This window comes from Phycodurus eques, chromosome 7 (assembly GCF_024500275.1).
Source record: "Phycodurus eques isolate BA_2022a chromosome 7, UOR_Pequ_1.1, whole genome shotgun sequence".
Taxonomy (NCBI): domain Eukaryota; kingdom Metazoa; phylum Chordata; class Actinopteri; order Syngnathiformes; family Syngnathidae; genus Phycodurus; species Phycodurus eques.
The window spans coordinates 25153941-25178122 of record NC_084531.1 but is presented as its reverse complement, the minus strand read 5'-3'; the positions used below and the strand labels follow the sequence as shown (position 1 = coordinate 25178122).

Below are 24182 nucleotides of genomic sequence, written 5' to 3'. Positions count from 1 at the left end.
GTAAAGGAGACAAATTGGTACATGTCATTTTAGGAGTACAGTTTCCCCGAACAAGTCAATACCAAGTCCTGACGAGTTATTAAAAAATAAACACCTACAATACACAAAACAAGTCTTCGCCAACATCATTTGCCCATGATTCTAATATATTATCCAATCCACTTTATTTATATAGCACAATTTAAACAAACAAGGCTCCCAAAGTGCTGCACAATGCAATAAAAAAAGATAAACACAATAAAATGAGATGAAAACTACATAAAATGAAATAGTTTTGTTTTTCAAGAGTACCCTAAACGCACCATCAAAACTCCTTGTTAGTGGAGTCGCGAGGCCGCCCTGTCAACCGAGCCGCTCACCTCCCCTCTTCCTTCTTTCCCTCCCTCCCTGCCTGCTAAACGCACCGGCAACCATTAAAAAGCACACACCGTTTTGTATTCAAACATCAGATCGCCTTTCTCGCCCAAATCGCGTTGTATAGACCTTATCATGGCGGCGAGTGCGAAGCGAAAGCAAGAGGAGAAACACTTGAAGATGCTGAGGGAAATGACGAGTTTGCCCGCTAACAGAAAGTGCTTTGACTGCGACCAGCGCGGCCCGACCTACGCCAACATGACGGTGGGCTCCTTCGTGTGCACCTCCTGCTCCGGCATTCTGTGAGTTACCAAGCCGCCCGAGTTTAGCGGCGTGGACACGGCGCACCGCACCTCACCGCAATGTTAACACTTAACACTTAACCCTTACATATGGTTGCCACGAGCAGTTAGCATGCTAGCTACTGGCTAACAACGACTGCTCGAGGGACATAGACGTTGGCGAGAGTTCTAAACTGGATTTGTTGACGTTACATTGTCAGTGTTGAGCTGACTGACAGTCGTCTTGTTTGACTTTGGCTTCTCGTGGCAGCCGGGTGAACTAAGTGACATTTTATCAAAGCTAACCCATTAACTGAGCTAGCCAAATGTCGCAAACGCACGTACTGCATTAACAGGATACAATCTTGACCACAGCAATCACTCGTTTTGGATGTTATGACTTTTCAATGCATATACAGTAAAAACGTGTTTGAGATCAAGTTTGACAGTGCAGTTGTGTAATCAAGCATGTGTGGCCTGGGATTTGGGATTAGCGAGGCGTTCCGTTTCTTCCTAGTCACAGACGGGCAAATTCAGCTTTCAGATAGCACTAGGATGTGTTTGTGGCCGGAACAATTGTGGTCACGTCCAGCAGATGTTCTAGAACTTCCTCCACCATGAGAAGATAGTGAGGGTCCCCTCATCACGGTATAATAAGGGGAAGGGAAAAAGCAAAATATGTAAAATAGTTCGTTTTAATATAGGTGTCACAATTAATTAATTGACAACTACTCATGATCAAATTAATAGAAAGCTATTTTGATAATCAATTAATTGTTTAGAGGCACGAACTTAGAATTGTCCAAATCCTCGGGATTTCAGCCTTTTTAAGAGTAAATGTTCTCTGATTTCTGTAGTCCTTCATGAAAGCAGATTGATAATCTTTTATGTTTGGTCAAAATAAGACATTTGCAAACATCTGCTTTTACTTTGGAAAACAATGATCAACATTTTCCCATATTCTCTGACATGTTGTGGACCAAACCAGTAACTGAATCATAATCAGTTTAATCTATTACGCAAATGATCATTATCTGGAGCTATAGTATGACTAACCTGTAATTGACGTAGTTGAATATGAAGCAGACTCAGAAGTAGGGCTGCATGATATTTTGTTTCAGCATCGTTTTCGTGATGAACGTGTGTGCAACAGTTGAGTCGGAATAGGGCTGCACGATAATTTTGATCAATATTGTAATCATGATTATTAGTCACGATTATTCTTCATGTTCGGGAAAAATCTTTATTTTTATTGCAATACTTTTCAACAAACAATATGTGACAGTTTTCAGTGCAAAATGAATTTTTAAAAAACAATAAGTGATAATCATAAAAAATAAATTTACCCCACCCCCCAAAAAAAATCTACTTTACCAAGGGCTAACTGAATAAATATGCTATTACAAAGTGCAATCACGGATTGCAACTTAATGCAAGCCAACACAGTTAATGCATAAAACACAGTAACATTAGGCTGTAAGCACCAACTTTTCATTTGAAAATCCCCGTCAATGTAGTCAACTGTCAAGGAAGGGTACATCTCTGTCGTTCTGCTTGACCATTGGTCAGTCGTGCACAGTCACAAATTGCAAAAAACTCCACAGTTGTACTTTCCCTGTCCATTTACTTCTGCGTTTTGTTTCACTGCGGCCAGGCCAGCCGAAAAGTCGAAGCTACAACCATTATTGATAGTGTCTTACCGTGACATGCTGCCTCTCCGCCAACGTGCGGAGAGGGAAAACTTCAAAATCAAACGCTTCATATATCACTACGTTGGACATCAATGCCATTTGAAACTTTCATTTTGAAGTCGGCCAGGGAGCGCAGTGACAGGCTTTCGTGAAGCGTTGACCATGCGTTCGCCCCCTGGTGGCTGGCTGACTGACTAGGTTGCGGGTACTGCTGCAAATGAAGCAGTTTTCATATGCAGCAGTGCACGCGTTTTAAATGGGGAACTAAATCGCCGATGATCAGGCTCCTTTAATCGCGATCACGATTAAAATTGGATTAATTGTACAGCCCTATCTCGCAGGGTCTGCTGCGATGTTGGTGTACTGTAACTCTACAGTGAATCAACTGGAATATTAACTCAGTCACTACCAGCCTTCCCAGTTAACATGGATATTTGACTTCTAAAGCCGTCAATAGCAGTGAATGTGTTAAAACTAAACATTAAAAGGGAACACAAATAATCAGTTAATGAGCAGTAATCAGAAAAATGCAGGATTTTGTTTGAATTTTTTTTATTTTTTTATCTATTTGAGTACTCTATATTTTTTTATTTTAATATATAATACTAAATTTATTCTCACTTAAACACTTTATTTATTATTAGTTAAAGATACTGTAGGATATTGATCCCACAGGGGAAATACAAGTATTACAGCAGTAAAAATAAAATGTTAAAATACAGTATAACTAAAAGTATTCTCCTTTAAAAAACATAAAACCAGTTGGTGACATTGTAACACTCCTGTAGCACCTCCTCTCTCTAATAGTTTTATTCTGTTATTTGCAAATTGCAAATCGATTAACCAAGTATTTAATGATAGATGAATAAGTAAAACGTAAATTCAACCAAATTAAATAATTTTAGCAAAAAAAATGATAAATTCATGCAGCAGATTTCACACGGCTCTTGATAATGTCAATGTGCAGATTAAAAAACCCAGGCTTGTACTGTATGTAGCCTGTGGGCCATGCATACCTGATTTGGCTTGTTGGAATGAAACTTCCCTCCTTGAGCCGTCACCTTGTCGTGGTGGAGGGGTTTGTGTGTCCCAGTGATCCTAGGAGCTAAGTTGTCTGGGGCTTTATGCCCCTGGCAGGGTCACCCATGACAAACAGGTCCTAGGTGAGGGACCAGACAAAGCACGGCTCAAAGACCCCTAATGATGACGACAAACAATGGACTTCGTTTTCCCTTGCCCGGACGCGGGCCACCGGGGCCCCCCACTGGAGCCAGGCCTGATGGTGGGGCTCGAAGGCGAGCGCCTGGTGGCCCGGCACAGCCCGAAAGGGTAACGTGGGTCCCCCTTCCCATGGACTCACCATCTGTGGAAGGGGCCATAGGGGTCGGGTGCAGTGTGAGCTGGGCGGTGGCCGAAGGCGGGGACATTGGCGATCCGATCCCTGGCTACAGAAGCTGGCTCTAGGGACGTGGAATGTCACCTCTCTGGCAGGGAAGGAGCCCGAGCTGGTGTGTGAGGTCGAGAAGTTCCGACTAGATATAGTCGGACTCGCCACCACACACAGCTTGGGCTCTGGTACCAGTCCTCTCGAGAAGGGTTGGACTGTCTTCCACTCTGGAGTTGCCCACGGTGAGAGGCGCCGAGCAGGTGTGGGTATACTTATTGCCCCCCGGCTCGGCACCTGTACGTTGGGGTTCACCCCGGTGGACGAGAGGGTAGCCTCCCTCCGCCTTCGGGTGGGGGGACGGGTCCTGACTGTTGTTTGTGCCTATGCACCAAACAGCAGTTCAGAGTACCCACCCTTTTTGGAGTCCTTGGAGGGGGTGCTGGAGAGCGCTCCCACTGGGGACTCCATTGTTCTGTTGGGGGACTTCAATGCTTACGTGGGCAATGACAGTGAGACCTGGAAGGGCGTGATTGGGAGGAACGGCCCCCCCGATCAGAACCCGAGCGGTGTTCTGTTATTGGACTTCTGTGCTCGTCATGGATTGTCCATAACGAACACCATGTTCAAGCATAAGGGTGTCCACACGTGCACTTGGCACCAGGACACCCTAGGTCGTAGTTCGATGATCGACTTTGTGGTCGTGTCATCGGACTTGCGGCCACATGTCTTGGACACTCGGGTGAAGAGAGGGGCGGAGGTGTCAACTGATCACCACCTGGTGGTGAGTTGGCTCCGATGGTGGGGGAAGATGCCGGTCCGACGTGGAAGGCCCAAACGTATTGTGAGGGTCTGCTGGGAACGTCTGGCAGAATCCCCTGTCAGAAGGAGTTTCAACTCCCACCTCCGACAGAACTTTGCTCATGTTCCCGGGGAGGCTGGGGACATCGAGTCCGAGTGGACCATGTTCCACGCCTCCATTGCTGAGGCGGCCGACCGGAGCTGTGGCCGTAAGGTGGTCGGTGCCTGTCGTGGCGGCAATCCCCGAACCCGTTGGTGGACACCAACGGTGAGGGATGCCGTCAAGCTGAAGAAGGAGTCCTATTGGGCCTTTTTGGCCTGTGGGACCCCTGAGGCAGCTGATGGGTACCGGCTGGCCAAGCGGAATGCAGCTCTGGTGGTCGCTGAAGCAAAAACTCGGGTATGGGAGGAGTTCGGTGAGGCCATGGAGAAAGACTTCCGGACGGCTTCGAGGAAATTCTGGTCCACCATCCGACGTCTCAGGAGAGGAAAGCAGTGCACCACCAACACTGTGTATAGTGGGGATGGGGCGCTGCTGACCTCGACTCGGGACGTTGTGAGTCGGTGGGGAGAATACTTCGAAGACCTCCTCAATTCCACCGACACGCCTTCCCATGAGGAAGCAGAGTGTGGGTTCTCTGAGGCGGGCTCTCCTATCTCTGGGTTTGAGGTCACCGAGGTAGTTAAAAAGCTCCTCGGTGGCAGGGCCCCGGGGGTGGATGAGATTCGCCCGGAGTTCCTAAAGGCTCTGGATGTTGTGGGGCTGTCCTGGTTGACACGCCTCTGCAACATCGCGTGGACATCGGGGACAGTGCCTCTGGATTGGCAGACTGGGGTGGTAGTCCCCCTTTTTAAGAAGGGGGACCGGAGGGTGTGTTCCAACTACAGGGGGATCACACTGCTCAGCCTCCCTGGTAAGGTCTATTCAGGGGTGCTGGAGAGGAGGGTCCGTCGGGAAGTTGAATCTCAGATTCAGGAGGAGCAGTGTGGTTTTCGTCCTGGCCGTGGAACAGTGGACCAGCTCTACACCCTCGGCAGGGTCCTCGAGGGTGCGTGGGGAGTTCGCCCAACCAGTCTACATGTGTTTTGTGGACTTGGAGAAGGCGTTCGACCGTGTCCCTCGGGGAGTCCTGTGGAGGGTGCTTCTGGAGTATGGGGTACCGAACCCCCTGAAACGGGCTGTTCGGTCCCTGTACGACCGGAGTCAGAGTTTGGTCCGCATATCCGGCAGTAAGTCGGACTCGTTCCCGGTGAGGGTTGGACTCCGCCAAGGCTGCCCTTTGTCGCCGATTCTGTTCATAACTTTTATGGACAGAATTTCTAGGCGCAGCCAAGGCGTAGAGGGGGTCCGGTTTGGTGGCCTCAGTATTGCATCTCTGCTTTTTGCTGATGATGTGGTTCTGTTGGCTTCATCAAGCCGTGAGCTCCAACTCTCACTGGAGCAGTTCGCAGCCGAGTGTGAAGCGGCTGGGATGAGAATCAGCACCTCCAAATCTGAGACCATGGTCCTCAGTCGGAAAAGGGTGGCGTGGCCTCTCTAGGTCGGGGATGAGATCCTGCCCCAAGTGGAGGAGTTCAAGTATCTTGGGGTCTTGTTCACGAGTGAGGGAAGAATGGAACGGGAGATCGACAGACGGATCGGTGCAGCGTCTGCAGTGATGCGGACTTTGTATCGGTCCGTTGTGGTAAAGAAGGAGCTAAGCCGAAAGGCGGAGCTCTCAATTTACCGGTCGATCTTCGTTCCTACCCTCACCTATGGTCACGAGTTGTGGGTCGTGACCGAAAGAACGAGATCCCGGATACAAGCGGCCGAAATGAGTTTCCTCCGCAGGGTGTCCAGGCTCTCCCTTAGAGAGAGGGTGAGAAGCTTGGTCATCCGGGAGGATCTCAGAGTAGAGCCGCTGCTCCTCCGCATTGAGAGGAGCCAGATGAGGTGACTGGGGCATCTGATTCGGATGCCTTCCGGACGCCTCCCTGGTGAGGTGTTCCGGGCACGTCCCACCGGGAGGAGACCCCGGGGACGACCCAGGACACGCTGGAGAGACTACGTCCTTCGGCTGGCCTGGGAACGCCTCGGGATCCCTCCGGAAGAGCTGGATGAAGTGGCTGGGGAGAGGGAAGTCTGGGCGTCCCTGCTAAAGCTACTGCCCCCGCGACCCGACCCGGATAAGCGGTAGAAAATGGATGGATGGAATGAAACTTTGCTCACGCGCATCACTTCATTAGGTACACCTGTACAATGTGGATGTCCATCCATTCGTATAATACCGTTTGTCCTCATTAGGGTCGCCTTTGAGCTGGACCCACTTCTGCGTGTGAAAGTTTTAACAACCAACTTTACCTTTGGACAAGTGTGCAAACTGTAGCTATAAGAACCTATATTTTATGGTCTGTTTCCAAAGTTGCTAATTATTACAGGTCTTTTCTTGCTCTCTTTGCATTTCTTGCCATTGTTGTCATCATCACACAAATCACATCTATAGTCATCTGCAAGCGTCTGTCGCACAGTCTATTTAGGTATGTCATCTCAATAGAATAAATATATCCCAATTTATTGAAATGTACCTGTAGAAATAAAATTGCCTGCTTCTAAGAATGTCTGCAGCCTGTTTGGCATTGCTCATGAGAATCAATTTTAATTGCTTCAGCTGGGCAAAGGGTTAGGTTTTAAAGGTATCAAAAATATTTGACATTTCGATTAAGATATAAAATAGTACATTGAAAACTTGAAATACCAGCATTTTATTTTAGATCCAGTTGGTGTTAGTAATTAGCAAAATCAGCTTCATTTGCTTAAGATGCCCTGAACTAATAAGTGCGATGGAAAAACAAACCACACAGGCCACAGGAACCTTTTGCTACAGCAGGAATTCCTGCTACCAGGAACTCAAAAGTTCCTGCCTGGTTGGTGGAAAATATGTTAAAAACTCTAATCTCTAAACTCTAATCTAAAAACGAATAAGAAAAAGATAGGCTCTGCTTCCGTGAGTGTGATGTGAGAGGTGAGCGTGTGTATGTGTGAACAATGAATGCTTGCGGGTGAGTCGGAGTTACTGCGGTTGGCTAAAAAAAGATGTGTTGTTGTTGTTGCCAAGGTTATGGCAGACAGTAACCAGTTGTTGTTTAGCAATAAACCTTCTAAAATCTGTAGACTTCTGTCTGTCTGTCGGGGGTCAGGATGTTAATATCAACAACTTCCTGTACTTTCCCCCCAAAAATGAAGTACGAACTTTGTAGGCATTTGTCCAAATGTCTGTTTGTGTAGGTCAGCTAACATTGTTGAATTATTGTGTGTGTGTGTGTGTGTGTATATATATATATATATATATATGTATATAATATATATATGTATTATGTATATATATATATGTATATATATACACACACACACACACACATTTGGAAAGGAACAATAAATTAGAGGAAAATACATTAGCCTCTTATCAGGTAACTCAAACTGTTCATCTGTCCTTCCTGTTCTGCTTAATCACTCAAGACAATTGCTTGCACACATCCTTCCTGATTCATGGGAATCGCTCTGATTCCATTTGACAATTGTGTACACGTCTTAATTTCACACCCGATTTGTTAGTTGAAGAACATCACTTTACAACACTTTAACATTTTTGTACTGCATTTGCATGTTACTTTTTTTTTTTTAATCTCCTTGAGTCCCTCTAAATTGATGACACTGCATGCTAAAAAGTAACAAACATTATATAATTGCAGTATTTAATTTTTTGTTATTAATGCTAGTCATTTGATACTAATAAACAAAACAATATCAGGGATGGGCATACAAATTAATTGAGCGTAATGAATTTGGTCAATGGTGTAACATGGATTGTTGATTGTGTGTTGTGGAAACAAGACAAAATGATATGCATGACTTGACGAGCACAAAAGTCCAATAACAGAAGACCGCGCTGGTTCTGGTTGGGGGGTGGGGGATTGCATTCGTCCCTATCACGGCCCTCCCAAGTCTCACTATCATTGGCCACGTGAGCCCCCCAGCCGAACGAGGGAGTTCCCTCCAAGGACTGCAGACTTAATCCAGTTGTTGTACATCATAGGGGATTTTAGAGCCGTGCTTTGTCTGGTCCCTCACCTATGACCTGTTTGCCATGGGTGACCTTACAAGAGGCATAAAGCCCTAGACAACTTAGCTCCTAGAATCGTGGGACACAAAGCCCTCGGCTCAGGGAGAGGGCTTATAGCAGTATCTTCCTTCATAGGTTATGAAGTCAGTCTTCGATCAAAATGGTTTTATTTAAGGTAAAAATAAAAAGTGCATTGTTTCTTCAAGTATTGTTTTGATAATATTTGTGTTCTTCATAAAGTTTTGTTTTTGCCCCTGGTGTGAATTAGAACAGTATCTTGGAAAAATTCACACGGTCAAAGATCTCATCATCTCCCATTGTGGTCAGAACTGTATCCTACCACGATGTTGCGTTTTTTTCTCGTCCCCACCTACATTTACCCTGTAATGCACAATGGAACATTTGAGGTGACACTTGAGGACCTGTTTTTCTTTTAGGAAATAATGTTCCAACTGTTGCCATCCTAAAACCTTTATGAACTGTACAGGCACCTTTACGTAATGTTTTAATATTAATGACAGTCATACAAATGGAAGGAGTTTACTGATGTCTATTAAAGCTGAGCAACAATAATAGAACTGTGTTATCATTTCAAGTTGTAAGTTCTTATTTTTAGTGTCAAAAGTCATGCACATACTGTCTGTATATTGTATGAAGCCTGATTTGATTGCATTCTGTGTCGTAACCAGCATGTGATGTGCACGTGCAACAGGAAGTGGTGGAGTGATCTTGTTTTCTTGTTCCGACCCGCAAAGAAGCTGGGATCATGCAAGCTACAACTTGAGCTTTCGTCTGCCGTCTTAACATGTAACTTTGAGCATCTACAGAACTCACTTTAATTCTCCCCAACGTGTTGACCGAATACACATTTAATTGGTATTCTTTCGCTGTTAATACTGCAGAAGTTGAAACATTGCTTCCATGTGTCCTAGTTATGGTTTTGATTAATTCACACACATTTTTGGGAATATTGTTTACATGTTGAGACTTACTACGTTCTGTCTCCCCCAATAATTGTAGTTACTCTGGGTGGAGCTGGAATCCTTAATGTAAACACATTCCTGATGAAGATGGAGGCTTTTCCTTGAAGAACTATTCACAATGTCTATTTTTGGAGATTTATACTTGGCAGGAAGTAACCCCACTTGACCATCATATCACTCCTGTAAGGAAGTTAAATTCACATGAATACAAGTCATCTATAGAATCTGTTTTGCCAACCATCCAACTGATAAGATTGTGATGCATCAAAAAAAAAAACACCCTCATAATAACAGACATAATTTTACGTCTTGTAAATGAATAGTTTTACATATCAGGAAAACATAATAGTTCTAGTGTAAGAGACTGTTCTGTCGGGATTCGTCGAACAGCAGAACTTCTCTGTTGTGTAAGTGCCAGGTTTTCTCACCCTTTAGCTGTGATAATATGCAAATGAGCTGTATTTTCCCTGGCTGCTGTGGTCTGCTGTGCAGTAGTGACTAACGTCGTCATTATTTTATTGTGCAATATGTGATTCTGCAACTGTTAAGACACTACTACTCAACAGTGCTTTGTTATAACCTATGTAATATTGACAGTCGTGTACTGCCAGGTAGGGCTGTACGAAATGGAAAAAATTTCATGTTTCGACATTCATGTCCGATATCTCTACCAGTACGACACGATAGTGAAAGCTAAGCATTTTTTAAAATTAAAATATCATAATGCAAGAGCATGTGGAAAGGGATGTTTTATTGATTAGAACTCACTGTCTGTAATCAACATTAACATAAAGTAACCAATGACTCAAGTAGAAAGTTAATCAAACATTTTACTGCAGCTCTGGTTTAGCAATAATTAAATATATTATGCCGGAGCTGGTAGAACTGAAACAATGTTGCAGTATCTTATAGTTTTCATAAGACAAGATAACTGATTGCAAAATGTATTGAGCAGAGGTAAGTGTGTGGGTGGCATTGCATTTAAGGGCAAGTGTAAAATTAAGATGTGCATCCAGTTGTCTGTTTGTTAATAACTTAGCTGAGTGTGTCAGTGAGAATGAATTCCAACAATATTTAAAAAACATGTTGGTCTGACTTGTGTGATTTAAGTCTTGATGTTCTGGATGATGCTGTTCTGCTCTGCCCCAGTCCTAAAAGTGACGGTACTGTGTATTACAAAGTGAGTGTAAACTGCCAGGAAAACTGCAGTATCTGGTGGATTGCTGCCCTAATGCAAGTTACCATATTATGTACAGTAAAAGTCTCTAGCATTATTGCAATTTTGAAACCACTTTGATCTTCACTACTAATTTTCCTTCTCCACTTAGTTTTGTTTGTCTGTTAATGTTTCAAGCTATATATCGTCTTCTAGAAATTGTGCACAATATTCCATTAAAATTGATTTCTGCGATTTTAATAAAAAAATAAATATCATTTTTTTTTTTTTTTTTTTTTCTTCCACAGACGAGGACTGAATCCACCCAACAGGGTCAAGTCTATCTCCATGACGACCTTCACACAACAAGAAATAGAATTTCTACAGAAAAACGGGAATGAGGTAGATTTTGGCTGTTAAAGTAAAAAAAAAAAAAAAAAGTTTTAAAGGGGCTTTCATTTCATGGTCAAACATGCTTGAGCCATCTTTATACTGAGGCAGATACAATGACGTCATCAACAAATGTTATCGTGATTGGTCAGTAGAGTCCAAATCGATACCATCTGTCAAATATACACCATCTACACTGTTAAAACTGCGCACCCATACTAAGTAGAACCAAAAGATGTGGATTTAACATGCAATCAGCATTAAATATAAAGCTAAATATTTCTTTGTCGTGTAGTATCAGGCCACACCCACACATTCTTCAACATCAAATGAGTACATGAATCATGTAGTAACAGCCAACGTTCATTGAATCGTGGCTACAATGCAGTGAATTTCAGGCTCTCGGTGCAGCATCAATGTGCTACCAGTATGTGTCTACCTTATTTCTTCATCATGGCGATGGTGAGCCTAAACATAACTCTTACCATTGTGGTGTTTATGTCTGTTGAAAGTGGAATAAAAGAATAGGAAATTCCAGTCACATTAGTAGTTGAGTAAAATGGGCCATTCTTGTAATGCCAGTGTTACAAAGCTGAGTCTTGTTCGTCAAGTTTACACGCAACATTTGGGTCACGTTTAACCGCATCACCTGTGACTAATTCCTTGTTCTTGTATAATATATGGTAGTTTTTGGGAAATTTGAATGTTAATAAGTTTAGCTCAGAATGTGAAGCTGGGCTTTCTTCTATACACTGTCATGTCATTTCACATTGTTTAATGGCCATCCTACCAAGCATCAACTACAATGCCCTTATTTGTTTCACCCTTACAAAACTGGGGAGCCTTTGCAATTTGCAGTTTCAGTTAATCATTTGAATCGGTTCTCTTTACCCAAACTCACATTATTGATATACTGGACACCCAAACTATATCATTATTCAGCAGTAATTTCTGGAAAAAGGAGTATAAAATAAAACATTACCACTTGGGAGGTGGAGTCTATTTAAAGCTGTAGCAAAGCAGCAGACTCAAGGTTAGCGCAGTCATAAATCCTCCGGAGCTGTTTTATAAATACTACAGGCTTCAAGTGGCCTTCTGTCTGTCCATAGAGACACTTGGCATAGATTGCAGTCGTGTTTCCACGTGCATGCATGTGAGCGCACCAAAATAAGATATGACACAAGTCTTAACTTCAAGCTAAGAGTGTGTTTAACCCCGGCAAAACGAACTGGACAAGTACATTTTCAAAAAATCAATTATTCTACCTGAAATCTGAAGAAAATTGATTTTGCATTGTAAAGCAACAAAATGTGGATATGATGTGCTGATATTGTTGTCCACTTGGGGTCGCCATCCTCACGTTTCACACTACACTGTCATGGGAGTTATTCAGCAAACATTTCAAAGTAGACATGAAGTAGACATTTTATTTGCTCGAGTGGGCCACAGTAAGTGATGTGGCGGGCCGACTTTGGCCCCTGGGCCTTGAGGTTGACACCAGCGAGCGAGGGGGTGGCTGCAAGTTTAGTCTGGAATCTAATAAAGCGACTGCGAAGCACACACCAGTGTGCCCACCCAGTTTTTACCCGATGTGTGCGATGTGCCCATTTTCTCGTCCACAATACCCTTTTTCGTGGATGGAAAATTTCGATCAGCACAGTCCCCTTTGATATAATGTTTTGAAAGCCTAGTTAGAATCAATTATTTTGCTATTGTGTATGTTTCAGGTATGTAGACAGATCTGGTTAGGCCTACATGATGGGAAATTGTCATCAGCACCAGATTTCAGAGAACCACAGAAAGTCAAGGAGTTTCTTCAAGAAAAATATGAGAAGAAGAGATGGTAAGACACTTCTTGAAAGTTACACACAAGTCACATAGACGACACCGGGTTCTATTCCCACCCAATGCCTCAAATACCAGCCATGGCAGGTCCCACGGTAAAAATGGGTTGGTTGCGTCAGAAGGACATCCGGTGTAAATACTGTGACAAACAAATCTTGCAAGCGATTCGCTGACCCCTGGACCGCTGATCGGACAAGCCGAAAGTATCAACAAATAATCATACCCTTTTACATTTGAAAATGATTGAGGTGAATATTTCTTTTTTGTTTATCTTGCTAATGCTGGTTGGTTTGTTGTGTGCAGGTATGTACCTCCTGAGCAGGTCAAGGTAGTAGCATCTGTCCACGCGTCGATCTCTGGCTCCTCAAACAGCAGCACCAGCAGCACACCTGAGGTTAGACCTCTTAAATCCCTCCTGGGGGACTCTGCTCTGACCCTACATCTCAGCAAGAACACGCCACCTAATCAGGTAAGATTTAAGTACGCACAAATGTACACAAGCTGAATTTGTAACTGTGTCACCCCTGTGGTTGTAAGTATGGGGGAAAAGGGTCAAAGTAATTATTTTATTGTAATATTTTTGGTAAACTTATTTTTCTACTTGATATCGACAATATTTATAACCACTCAGCAAATTAAACGATGTACTTCTGCACAACAATAATAAACATTGTTAATACCTTTCAATGAAATCTGAGTTCACATCTCTGTAACGGACCAATTTTGGACACACTATTGTTGGATTTCATTGGTTGCAGGGTTACCTCAAGGTTTAGTGCTCTTTACCACTTTCCGTAAGGCATGCCTGTTTAAAGTTACGTCTCTCGTCTCTGTCAGTCTCCAGTGATCAGCCGCGGACAAACCCATCAACAGCATGACAAGAAGTTTGACCTCCTCAGTGACCTGGGTGGAGACATCTTTGCTGCCCCGCCCAAAATGAGTGCAGGCGCCAGCTCAAGTTTTGCAAACTTTGCACATTTCAACAACCACACAAGTAAGGGATCATTGATGTAATTGTAACTTGAATTCGTAACGTGTGTAAGTGGATGCCATCCTTGTTGAATTTTCTAAAAGATTTGCAACAAGCACTTCAAATGCCTCAAAAATCATCCATTATAAATAAATTAAGGGGAAAAAACAGTTGATTACTGAAGTACACGAACTATTCTACTGCCCACACTAGTCTCTCACAAATAATGTTCCATTTAGACTATTTAAAGGCAAGTTTACACCATTTCAATCTTTTTTTTTGGGGGGGGGGGGGGGGGGGGTAGTGACACCTTTTGAAATGTCATGTTCATTTTGACAAATCCACTTGGAGACCTCCTCAGAGTTTGCAGCCCTTACAAGCTTATTGGTGAATATTTTTCACTGAAACTTGACGGGCAATCGGAGAAGGGGTAGCAAATGAAATCAAAGGATTGAAGAGGAAGTTATACAGTTTTATTCTAATTTGGAGGTGCTTTTTGACCAGATCTTCTATTGGCAATATCACACAAAAACATTGTCCAAAAAGGCCGTTTTTCCCCACACAAAAATCTCCATTTCTCCCGAATCCATTGTCCGATTTTCAAAATATTTGGTGAATTTTACTCAATTTGAAGTGGCCGTTCCAACCAGACTCAGCATTTTTTATTTTTTTTAATTAATCTTGACACGTTGCTACTTAAATAAAACCGTTCAGGATTTTGAAAATTCTTAGCTGGAATGCCATTTTGGAGACCATGAAAGTTAGTGATATACAATCATTCCATGTCTACATACTTAATTCTCAGCTTTTAATGCTGCTCTGCATGAAAGATCACATGGCATCCCATCCCTGATTATCTCTCACATTTATCCCATAATCCTGTGTGTTTTTCAGTCTCATCCATGTTGTTTACTATGTTAAATGTCATTCTCCTCTCATTGTTGTCTTTGTTGGTCTGCCTGTGTGAACATCATCGTGACCCCTATTCCAGCGGCACAGAATGCCAGCGCAAATGCAGGCTTTGCTCATTTTGATGCATTCGGGAGCACTCCTGGGTCAATGTGTGGTTTCCCTTCAGCACCCCAAGCCCCATTCGCAGCCTCAAGCACAGGTAGAGCAAGTTGCCTTCGCTGGACACATAATATCAAAGGAATAATGCAAGAAGTGTATAGCGAATATTTTGTGGCTTTTCTGATGGCTTTAATTTAAGAATGCACAAAACATCATTACTTAGTTTGGATAGGTCTCAAGGCATGTGCTGAATCTTTGAAATAATTCTGATGAAAATAACAGCTCTTGTGTAACATATTTATGATTGGCACTTCTGCTTTACTGTTCTGATGTTGTGGGGTGGCGTTTGCATGATCTCCCTCTGCTTGCATAGGTTTACTCCAAGCACTCTGGCTTTCTCTCTCATTCAAAAAGCTAATTGAGGACTAAATTTTGCATAGGTGTGAATATAAATGTGTGCCCTGTGATGTGATGGTTGACCAGTCTAGTTTGCAACCAGGCTTTTGCCCAAAGTTTGCTTGGATAGCTTTCAGCTCACTCGTGACCCGAATGTGGACAAGCAGTATAGAAGATTGATGGACGCATGGATAAAGGAGTTCTATATTACGGTGCTTTTTGTCAGCTGCGGTTCATTAAAAAGCTATATAAATATAGTTCAGTTGAGTGGCTTTGAATGTTTAGGATAACAATAAGACTAATTTTCAATATAGGACTATGCAGATGTCTTCTATTATCACTACACTGATCACTGTTTGTCTACAAGCTATGCAGTAATGGGCACAAAGTCCATGTGTCATGATGACCAACTTCATGGAGCACCTGTTCGTTCTTGCATGCACTTGATGAGTGACCGCTTAACCCTCATGTACAACAGCGGCCTCTAGTGGAGCTCCCAAACTTGTCCTTTTTGCAGGGTGGAGATCCATGCGGTGACTTTATTAATACATAAAATCTCACCATTAAAGATTTGTTAGATGATCCCCCTCTCACAGACTTAGATTATCATTGCACAGTCTGCCTTGCCTTCATTGTGTGGACTGCCGGTTTGTTTCAGCAGCACTCTCTTTGTTTTGATCGCTTAGTTTTTTGTTTTTTTTAAATAATTTTGTGCTTCTGGTTTAATTTGTGTTTCGTCACCTTACATTGCCCCATTACTCATTTTCCTCCTTCCCTTTTTGATTTCTATCAATTGCTGCTTTTGGGGCTGCCAGCATTCACTGTCCTCTCATCCAGCCGCAGTATATGTGAGTTTGCTCTGCCTCTCCAGGTTGGATTCAGTAAGTCTCACTCTGGGTTTGGCCTCTTTCATTACCCAAAGTGTAATGTGTTGTCAGCTTTTTCCTCTTGTCTGTACAGTTGCAAGAAATCATGTGAACCCATGAGAAATACATGGAGTTCTGCATAAGCTGGTCATTAAAATGTGACCTTTTCTTACTCTAAGTCACAATAATAGACAAACGCAGTCTCCATAAACTAATATCACACGAACGTCCTCATGTTTGTTTTGGACATACCGTGTAAACATTCACTGGTACATGGTGGAAAAATTATTTTGCCATTTAGCAATTTGTTAGAGAACAGCACGTTGTGCAGAAAGTACTGAAACATTTAACAATTAGAAGTTTGCTTTCCAAAGTTTATAGAAGGTCAAATGGAGTTCACGTCCTGTAAATGACACTGTATAATGCATTTTTGGTCCATTTTGAAATTTCACCTGAAAGCCAATTAATTATCTAGAACCTTTTATGAGAAGTGAATAATTGTGGAATTAGTTTGTGTTTCTATTGTGACTTAAATGAGGAGCAAATCATATTTTATGGCCGATTTATGCAGATATACAGATAATTCCAAAGGGTTCACATACATATTGTTGCAATTGTATTTGTACGTGTTACAATTTCACTTGTTGAAAACTGATAATCAGCCTGCATTATTATAGTCACTGCACAGAAATATTGTGGACATTGCATCAAATGGTGGCCATCTGACCCAAGCTGAAAACTTCCGAAAAGCATTCTGATCTGGCGCAGGAGAGTAGACGACATCGTTATTTCGTCCGTTTCGTTTTGTTTGTAACTCTTGCTTGATTTTGCAGTTTGGCGCTAAACCCAGTTGTAACGTGCATATTACAAAAGATGCTGTTCTGCACAGAGGATGCAATGTAGAATACACTGTCCAGTCAAGCCTGAATCCTCCCCAACTTTACTAGTCGTCTTCTCACTCTTGTATGTTGTCACCGGGCACCAACAATCCAGGTCCCCTTATGACTCTACAATCTCTCTCTTTCATGCAGGTAGTGCCTCAGGGGGACTAGCAAATGCAAGTTTTGCACATTTTGACAACTTCCCCAAATCATGTAGTGCTGACTTTGGATCCTTCAGTTCGTCCTCCCAGAGTAACTCCACAGGAGCGGGCAGGGACACTGTACAGAGTACTAGTGTCCCTGCCGATAAATACGCATCCCTTGCTGACCTGGATAACGTGTTTAGCTCTGGCAAAACAGAGCAAGGTAAACCTCTTCTGCCTAGCCTGTTTCATCGAGCTCGGTTATTTGGATTAGCGATTGTTGTTTGTATGAAAATGGAAAACTAAAATAAATTTGGTGGCGAGTCAGGGCTGATACGTTTTAGTTATTAATTCTGTATCTATAGCTAAGCCAAAGGTACAGTTACACTCTGAGGAGGGCTATCCTTTTTTTTTTTTTCCCCCGCCCCTCTTCTCCGGTTCCTTGGCTGTGAGCCTCACGGTGCTTTGGTTCAATTAGCGACTGTATTTCATTTAGAAAAGCTGACGTTCTGTGTTTGATCATTTATTCCCCGCTATTTTTATAGGTTATATATGGCAGGTGTTTCCAGACCTTTTTCACCCTGAGCTTCAAAATGGAAAGAAACCTCTTTGATTGGTTGAAATTAGTTGTGCGAAACGGAGCCCACTAAGCCTTGTTGTTGTGTCTGTATGTGTGTTTCTCTTTCAGGGGGCGCTATTCCTGCTGGGGTGAGTTCAGTTTCTGGGGTGTCTCAAAACCAGCCAGCACCGGGAACAAGAGGGGACCGCTATGCTGCTTTAGTTGAACTTGATACAGTTTTTGGCCCCTCAGCCACCACCTCTAGTGTTTACAACAGCAGCAGCAGCACACAGGGGTGAGAGTTTCACAGTTACCATTCTGGCAGTTTTAAATAACCAAGTCTTATTTGGTCTTGGGTAGGGTTTCATTCAGCTCAGAGACTGGAGTATCCACAACCCAAGCACAACACGTACTACCTGGTATGGCTCAAACCTTTGGGGGTGAGTAAACTAACATCATTTTAATGCATTTTGCAGTTTTTTGGGTACATTTGCACTTCAAAATTCTTAATCCTTAAGAAATCTCTGGGACCTTGCTGTTGATATCCTGTAAGCACGATTCTGAGCTCTAATTCTGATTCTGGGCATTAATAACTAACCCTGAGATATTTTAAATATAAATAAGGGGTGGGACTCGATTAAAATAATGTGATTACAGGCTTTGTAATTAATGAATCTCTATTAAGTGCATTTTAATCGTATAACAATATTTGTCCAAGAAACCAACATAATTTAAATAGATTTTAGTTGACGACTGATTTAAATAATTGACAAAGACAGGAATACTGTTAACTGTGTGAAAAAAATATATTTAATTGCATTTAAATGTCAAACCTCACAAAAACCCATCGAAGATATCCCTGGCCAAAATTAAATAGACCTAAAGTTGAAGGCCGTTTTAGGAAAGTTCTTTTTTTAAAGAACCGTATTGCCTTTAAATGTTTTCTGTGTGGCAGTTGAAAAGCTGGATCTCATGCTGGAGAGTTGAAGTACTTCGGTGGTATGAAAACTCCTTTTTGCACAAAACTATGCTTATCATGGCAAGGCTTGTCAAGTCCCACCCCTAAAATATAGATAGATATCACGTGCTCTCTGCGTGCGCTGTACGGCACAATAGACAATAGAAATAAGCACCACCACATGGTAAGCACGGGAGGCACGTCTTTGGAAATGGATCTATTTTTATTTTTATTTTTTTGTATATCTGTGACCCGGAAATATGTTAGTCCCATTCTCTGCCTAAATTGCACCACAGTGCCAGTAAACAACAGCAGACAATTCTGGAACTAACAGGCCTTGTCAACAGCATTTGAAGTGACAAATGGAAACTATATTTGGACACTGTTCAGTCCCGACGATCCCTTTTATCCATCCATCCATCCATCCATTTTCTGAGCCGCTTCTCCTCACTAGGGCCGCGGGCGGGCTGTAGCCAATCCCAGCTATCATCGGGCAGGAGGCGGGGTACACCCTGAACTGGTTGCCCGCCAATCGCAGGGCACATACAAACAAACAACCATTCGCACTCACATTCACACCTAGGGGCAATTTAGAGTTGTCAATTAACCTAGCATGCATGTTTAACCTAGCATGCATGTTTTTGGGATGTGGGAGGAAACCGGAGTGCCCGGAGAATTCCCACGCAGACACGGGGAGAACTTGCAAACTCCACACAGGCGGGGCTGGGGATTGAACCGCGGTCCTCAGAACTGTGAGGCAGATGCTCTAACAAGTCGTCCACTGTGCCGCCCCCTTTTATCCAATATCCGTTATATCGGGGTCCGTTTTATCGACGTTTCACTGTATACATATACTGTATATCCTGCTTATACCTCTGTTTAGCAGCCCAGCCAAATAATCCCTTTGTAGCTGCTGGTGTTGCAGCCGCACCGACCAACCCATTCCAGAACAACAGCAGAGCTGCAAGTGCGGCGGCGGCGGCAGCAGCAGCAGCAGGTTAGTCAATGTTTGAGTGAGTGCATGTTTTCCTTGTCCCGCAGAAGTGGAAGATTTTACTAAATTATATAGAGCTGCCAACCTATAAAAATTCGCTTCCTGAACAGTTTGTCCAAATTTGTCTGAATTTCCATGTTTTCAAAACTCTTTTGGAATTAAATCAGGAAACAGTCTTGTCTTTTGTCATTTGAATACATCTTTGCAAAGAGAGAGACGGTCAAGAGAGGAACCTGCAGTTGCGTCGCGCTTCTCCCCGTCTCTGAAGAACACGGAAGAGCAACGCACAGTTAAACTCAAATGGGAGAGAGAACAAGAAAGAAAGGCCTGGTCACACAGTTAAACTCCTTGAGAGAAAAGGGAGGCCAAGAGAGCCACTGAGAAGGCAGGCAAAAACAATTAAATTACTAGGTACATTAGAAAACGTCACACGAGAATTAAAGACAGTTGAAGTGATACAAATCACACAAACAATGGGATAATATAACAAAAGAATATATACTTTATTTTGTTAAAGCGAAACTCTTGACAAGAACATTACCTTGCGACAGTCATTATCATAATTGTTAATAAATTCTGGCTTCAATATTTGTAATTTAAATGACAAATTATATAAAATCAACCTTGTAATGGTGGACGCAGTTGCGGCCTGAAGATTTTGTTTTCAACCCTGGTTAAAAAAATATGAATGTATTTATTTATTTATTAAAGGATATTAATCAGATTGCAAACAAAATTTAATCTCAGCACGCTATTTTGTAAACAAACAAATAAACATTGCTGATAGATTGAATAGGATAGTATATGTAAGAACAATATTTTGGTTTCTATTTTGTGCAATGTACATATCTTCTCTTGCATGCTATTTATATAATATTAAATATATGTATGTATATATACATTTATATATATAAATAAATATATATATTTATATATATATAAATAAATATATATATTTATATATATATTACCATTCTGATATTACCACACTATATATATATATATATATATATATATATATATATATTAAAAATATAATAATTTATATTATATTTCCTATAGCCACACTTGCCACTGAAACGATGCAAATTTCCCCATTGTGGGACTAATAAATGTTATCTTCCAAATATTTATTAATAATAATAATACACTTTTAACATGCCCATACTCTGAAGTCACATGTGCAGTGACGTATTAATTAATTTCCAGCTCCGACGCGGCATCTTGTATGGACCTGTATTATTTTATATTCAGATCAATAAACGCGTATTAATTGGCCTGTTATTTTGTTGTTCCAAATTGGTTACACTCCGTGAAATCATGATTTCAGCCAGACCTAAGTGACAAGTGTATTGTTTCACCAAATCATAGCTTAGCAATGAGCATGGCTTTGACGTCCTCTTCGCCTATCCACTACTTGTCCTCTCTTCGTGACACTTTTGTGAGAAGTGTCGCTTTTTCGCTACCATGGAGGCGATGATCAGTGACTTGCAATGCGTGGACACCGGACGCAAGGAGAACATTTGTCTCCATGACTTGGCAGCCGGGCGGCGTAATAAAATGGCATGCACCAAGCAGGTGTTCAATGTGGACGTGGCGGTAATGTCAGACCCTGGATTTTTTTTTTCTTTTCCTTTTCTTCCCAATATCCGGAACAATTAGTGTTACGGCCGTAACGAGTCAACGTTCAGTGATTAACAAAATACGGACGCTCCATAACATTTGTCAGCTTTGGTTGTATACTCTTCTTTGCTATGTTTCACTCAATGCACAATAGCCAATAATGCAGCTGTTAGTTTAGAATGTGTCCAGTTGTCTTAAGCCTGCCGCACACAGAGTTATGTAGCCAAACTGGACTAGACTCTCAGCAGTGTGTGGGGTTCCAAAATAACAAACATAATTATGTAATGAAATCTGTCACAATTTTATTTCACTCTATAGTTAAGTTTTTGTAGTGCTCCAAATCTGTTTGGAAGTTACCGGTATAACCACATTTATTTTTATTTTTAATCTTGTCAGGAAAGAGTGCAGCGATATTTTGCAGAAACAAACATTGGCATAGTCGCTTATTATTCAAAGTATAATAAATGTGAATTCAACTAAAAATGTAATTGAGGATCCCCTTCAATACGGGCTAGGCAGATGTGCATGTATTCAAACCTATACAGGCTTGCTGCCTCCTCAATACGATGTGAGAGAGTTTTTAAAAAAAAATTATTTACTGTACTCTTAGTCCCTCGAGGGAAAATTGAACTTGCATGTATACTACATGTTGTTCAAAATCCTTGGGCGGTTATTTTAAAGAATTAAAACAGTCTAAGCACAGTGGACAAAATATTGTTTCCCAATAAAAATAAAAAGTCCCCATCACCCCAACATTCATCAGCACACAATCTATGCCCTGCCCCATTTTTTGAAAAGACAGTTGCATAAACATATCACGTCCTATTGGAATTTTTTTTTTTAAAACCATACCGTTCATCCTAACCCTGTGGTTCTTTACCTAAGTTCGATCAAACCCCTGGGGTTCGGTGAGTCACAAATCTGCTCAACCGATGAGTGACCGGCAGTGGTTTTACGGTCACCCAAATTGTATCGGTACAGTCTGCTGAGACCCCCGCTGCCAAGAAAAGATACAGACCTTAGAGAAATCATACCTCATGGTACCGGCACTTGAAAGTGCAAATACATCAATAGCAAGTACAACCACACCAATCTGTGTAGATACCATGCAGCGCTTACATTACTGATGGCACGGTGAGTTGTCAGATTCCAAAAACAAGAAGACCTACAATAGTTAACCTGTTGCTATCCTTCTCTGTTGCAGCCTCCTTTGGGACAGCCTCCATGAGTATGCCTGCTGGATTTGGAAACGCTTCAGGCTACAACCTCCCGACCAGCTTTAGTGGAACCTTTCAGCAGCCTTTTCCTGGCCAGCTGCCCTACTCGCAACCTACAGCGTACCCCCAGCAACTCAATGGTGTGTATATGGATAACGTGCACTAACAACTGCTAAAGCTAAAAATAGACTGTGCAAAGAAAGTGGATAAATTATGTACTTGTGCAGGTGGAGGATTTTCAGTCTTTGGCCAGAGCAAGCCAGTGGTAACACCTTTTGGGCAGGTGATGGCTGGACCAGTGGTCTCCAGTAACCCTTTTCTGGTTAGTGAGACAAATCAGTGTTACATTAAATTTGTCTAAATGTAATATTTCACATTCAGTTGTTGTAATAGCACTTTATGTCATAAGACTCTTCAGCATCATCTCAACACAGGATTATTGTTATTTCTTTACATGAAAAAAAATGCAAATGTCAGTCAATATTTCTTGCTCACATCTCATCGCAGGCCTCTCAAGGGTGCTTGAAATTCTTGAAAATACTTGTCGCTAATAGTGTTTTTTTTTTGTTTATGTACAGCGTTCAACATACAGCCCCAACAGATTTGCAATAAAACCTGGAGTTTCTTATCAGAATCAGTATTTTCTGTGGTACATTCTACTGCAAAATATTTAATTATTTAAAAAAGTGTATGAACCCAGATAACCAGAGACCCCACACTGTTACTTGCAGATTTTGGATTGATTATATTAATCGTCCCTCTAATCAACAGCTGGTTATTGATTTGTGTGCATGTATCTCTTCTAGGGTGCCGGTTCAGCGGCGCAATATCCAGCAGGGGGCGCTTCATCGAATCCCTTCTTATAGCATTCCATCATATCAGCTCCTCTCTTCAGGGTCGACTGATGGCGCTTGCATCTATTTCACTGTTTTGTTTCACAGGTAGCTTGAAAGCGCAATGTTTGTATAGATTTGTATTGCAAGTTGACACAAATTGACCGTTCTGAGGTGGGAGAGTCATGACACTGTATGGTGACAAAATAATGTAAATGTGAGTGCAGAGGGAGGGGTTGATCCGCATCAAACTGGCTCAAAGTAAGGGTTTGTTCGCAAGCAGTAGTCAAGCTTTATGCTAAAATTCTGTGAATATTGTTTCCCCCAGCAAATCCACTCTTTGTGCATATCAGTATTTGTACACAAGGTTTGTTATAACAGAACTATTTCTTGGCAAAGCCAATGAGTTCTGCCAGTTGCTTTATCTGACAAGAGTTTATTTGAGCAAAAAAAAACAAAAAAAAAAACGTTTCACTTAACCGGATAAACAATGCATGTTCTCGTGACGAGAGAGAATGCTCCAATGCTCTCTGCCAGGCCACGCCTGCACAAAACAGGCCTGGCGCACAATGTCATCCACATCCATACCGGAATAAGCATATGAACTGACAACCACTTGCATCGGGGATAAAGACTATTTTAAGTTAAGTTAATATGTATATAGAAAGTATATATATATATATATATATTAAAAAGTTTCAAGAATTGACCAAGTCATTCATTTATATTGATGTATGAAAATATTT

The 24182-nt window shown here is 42.0% G+C and overlaps 1 protein-coding gene across 9 annotated transcripts; it reads left to right on the top strand.

The window, feature by feature from the left end:
* The first annotated feature begins 333 nt into the window (after positions 1 to 333).
* On the top strand, positions 334 to 24182 carry agfg1a (ArfGAP with FG repeats 1a). Of its 9 annotated transcripts, none has more exons than XM_061681590.1 (14): positions 334 to 656; positions 11059 to 11152; positions 12868 to 12983; positions 13289 to 13454; positions 13823 to 13979; positions 14947 to 15066; positions 16178 to 16210; positions 17260 to 17475; positions 17941 to 18106; positions 18172 to 18251; positions 19653 to 19766; positions 22591 to 22743; positions 22831 to 22925; positions 23410 to 24182. In XM_061681590.1, exons 1-14 carry the CDS (start codon positions 490 to 492, stop codon positions 23467 to 23469), a joined length of 1737 nt encoding a protein of 578 aa, XP_061537574.1. In that variant the 5' UTR covers positions 334 to 489; the 3' UTR covers positions 23470 to 24182. The 9 variants fall into 9 exon arrangements, with proteins under 9 accessions (XP_061537574.1, XP_061537573.1, XP_061537572.1 ...); XM_061681589.1 differs by having other exon boundaries at positions 16178 to 16243; positions 19680 to 19766; XM_061681588.1 differs by having other exon boundaries at positions 16178 to 16243; positions 19656 to 19766.

Coding starts and splice junctions, on each gene's coding strand:
- agfg1a (XM_061681585.1), top strand. CDS start 490: ATGGCGGCGAGTGCGAAGCGAAAGCAAGAGGAGAAACACTTGAAGATG. Junction 657..11,058: donor ACCTCCTGCTCCGGCATTCT/GTGAGTTACCAA, acceptor TTTCTTCCACAG/ACGAGGACTGAATCCACCCA. Junction 22,926..23,409: donor TCTCCAGTAACCCTTTTCTG/GTTAGTGAGACA, acceptor TATCTCTTCTAG/GGTGCCGGTTCAGCGGCGCA.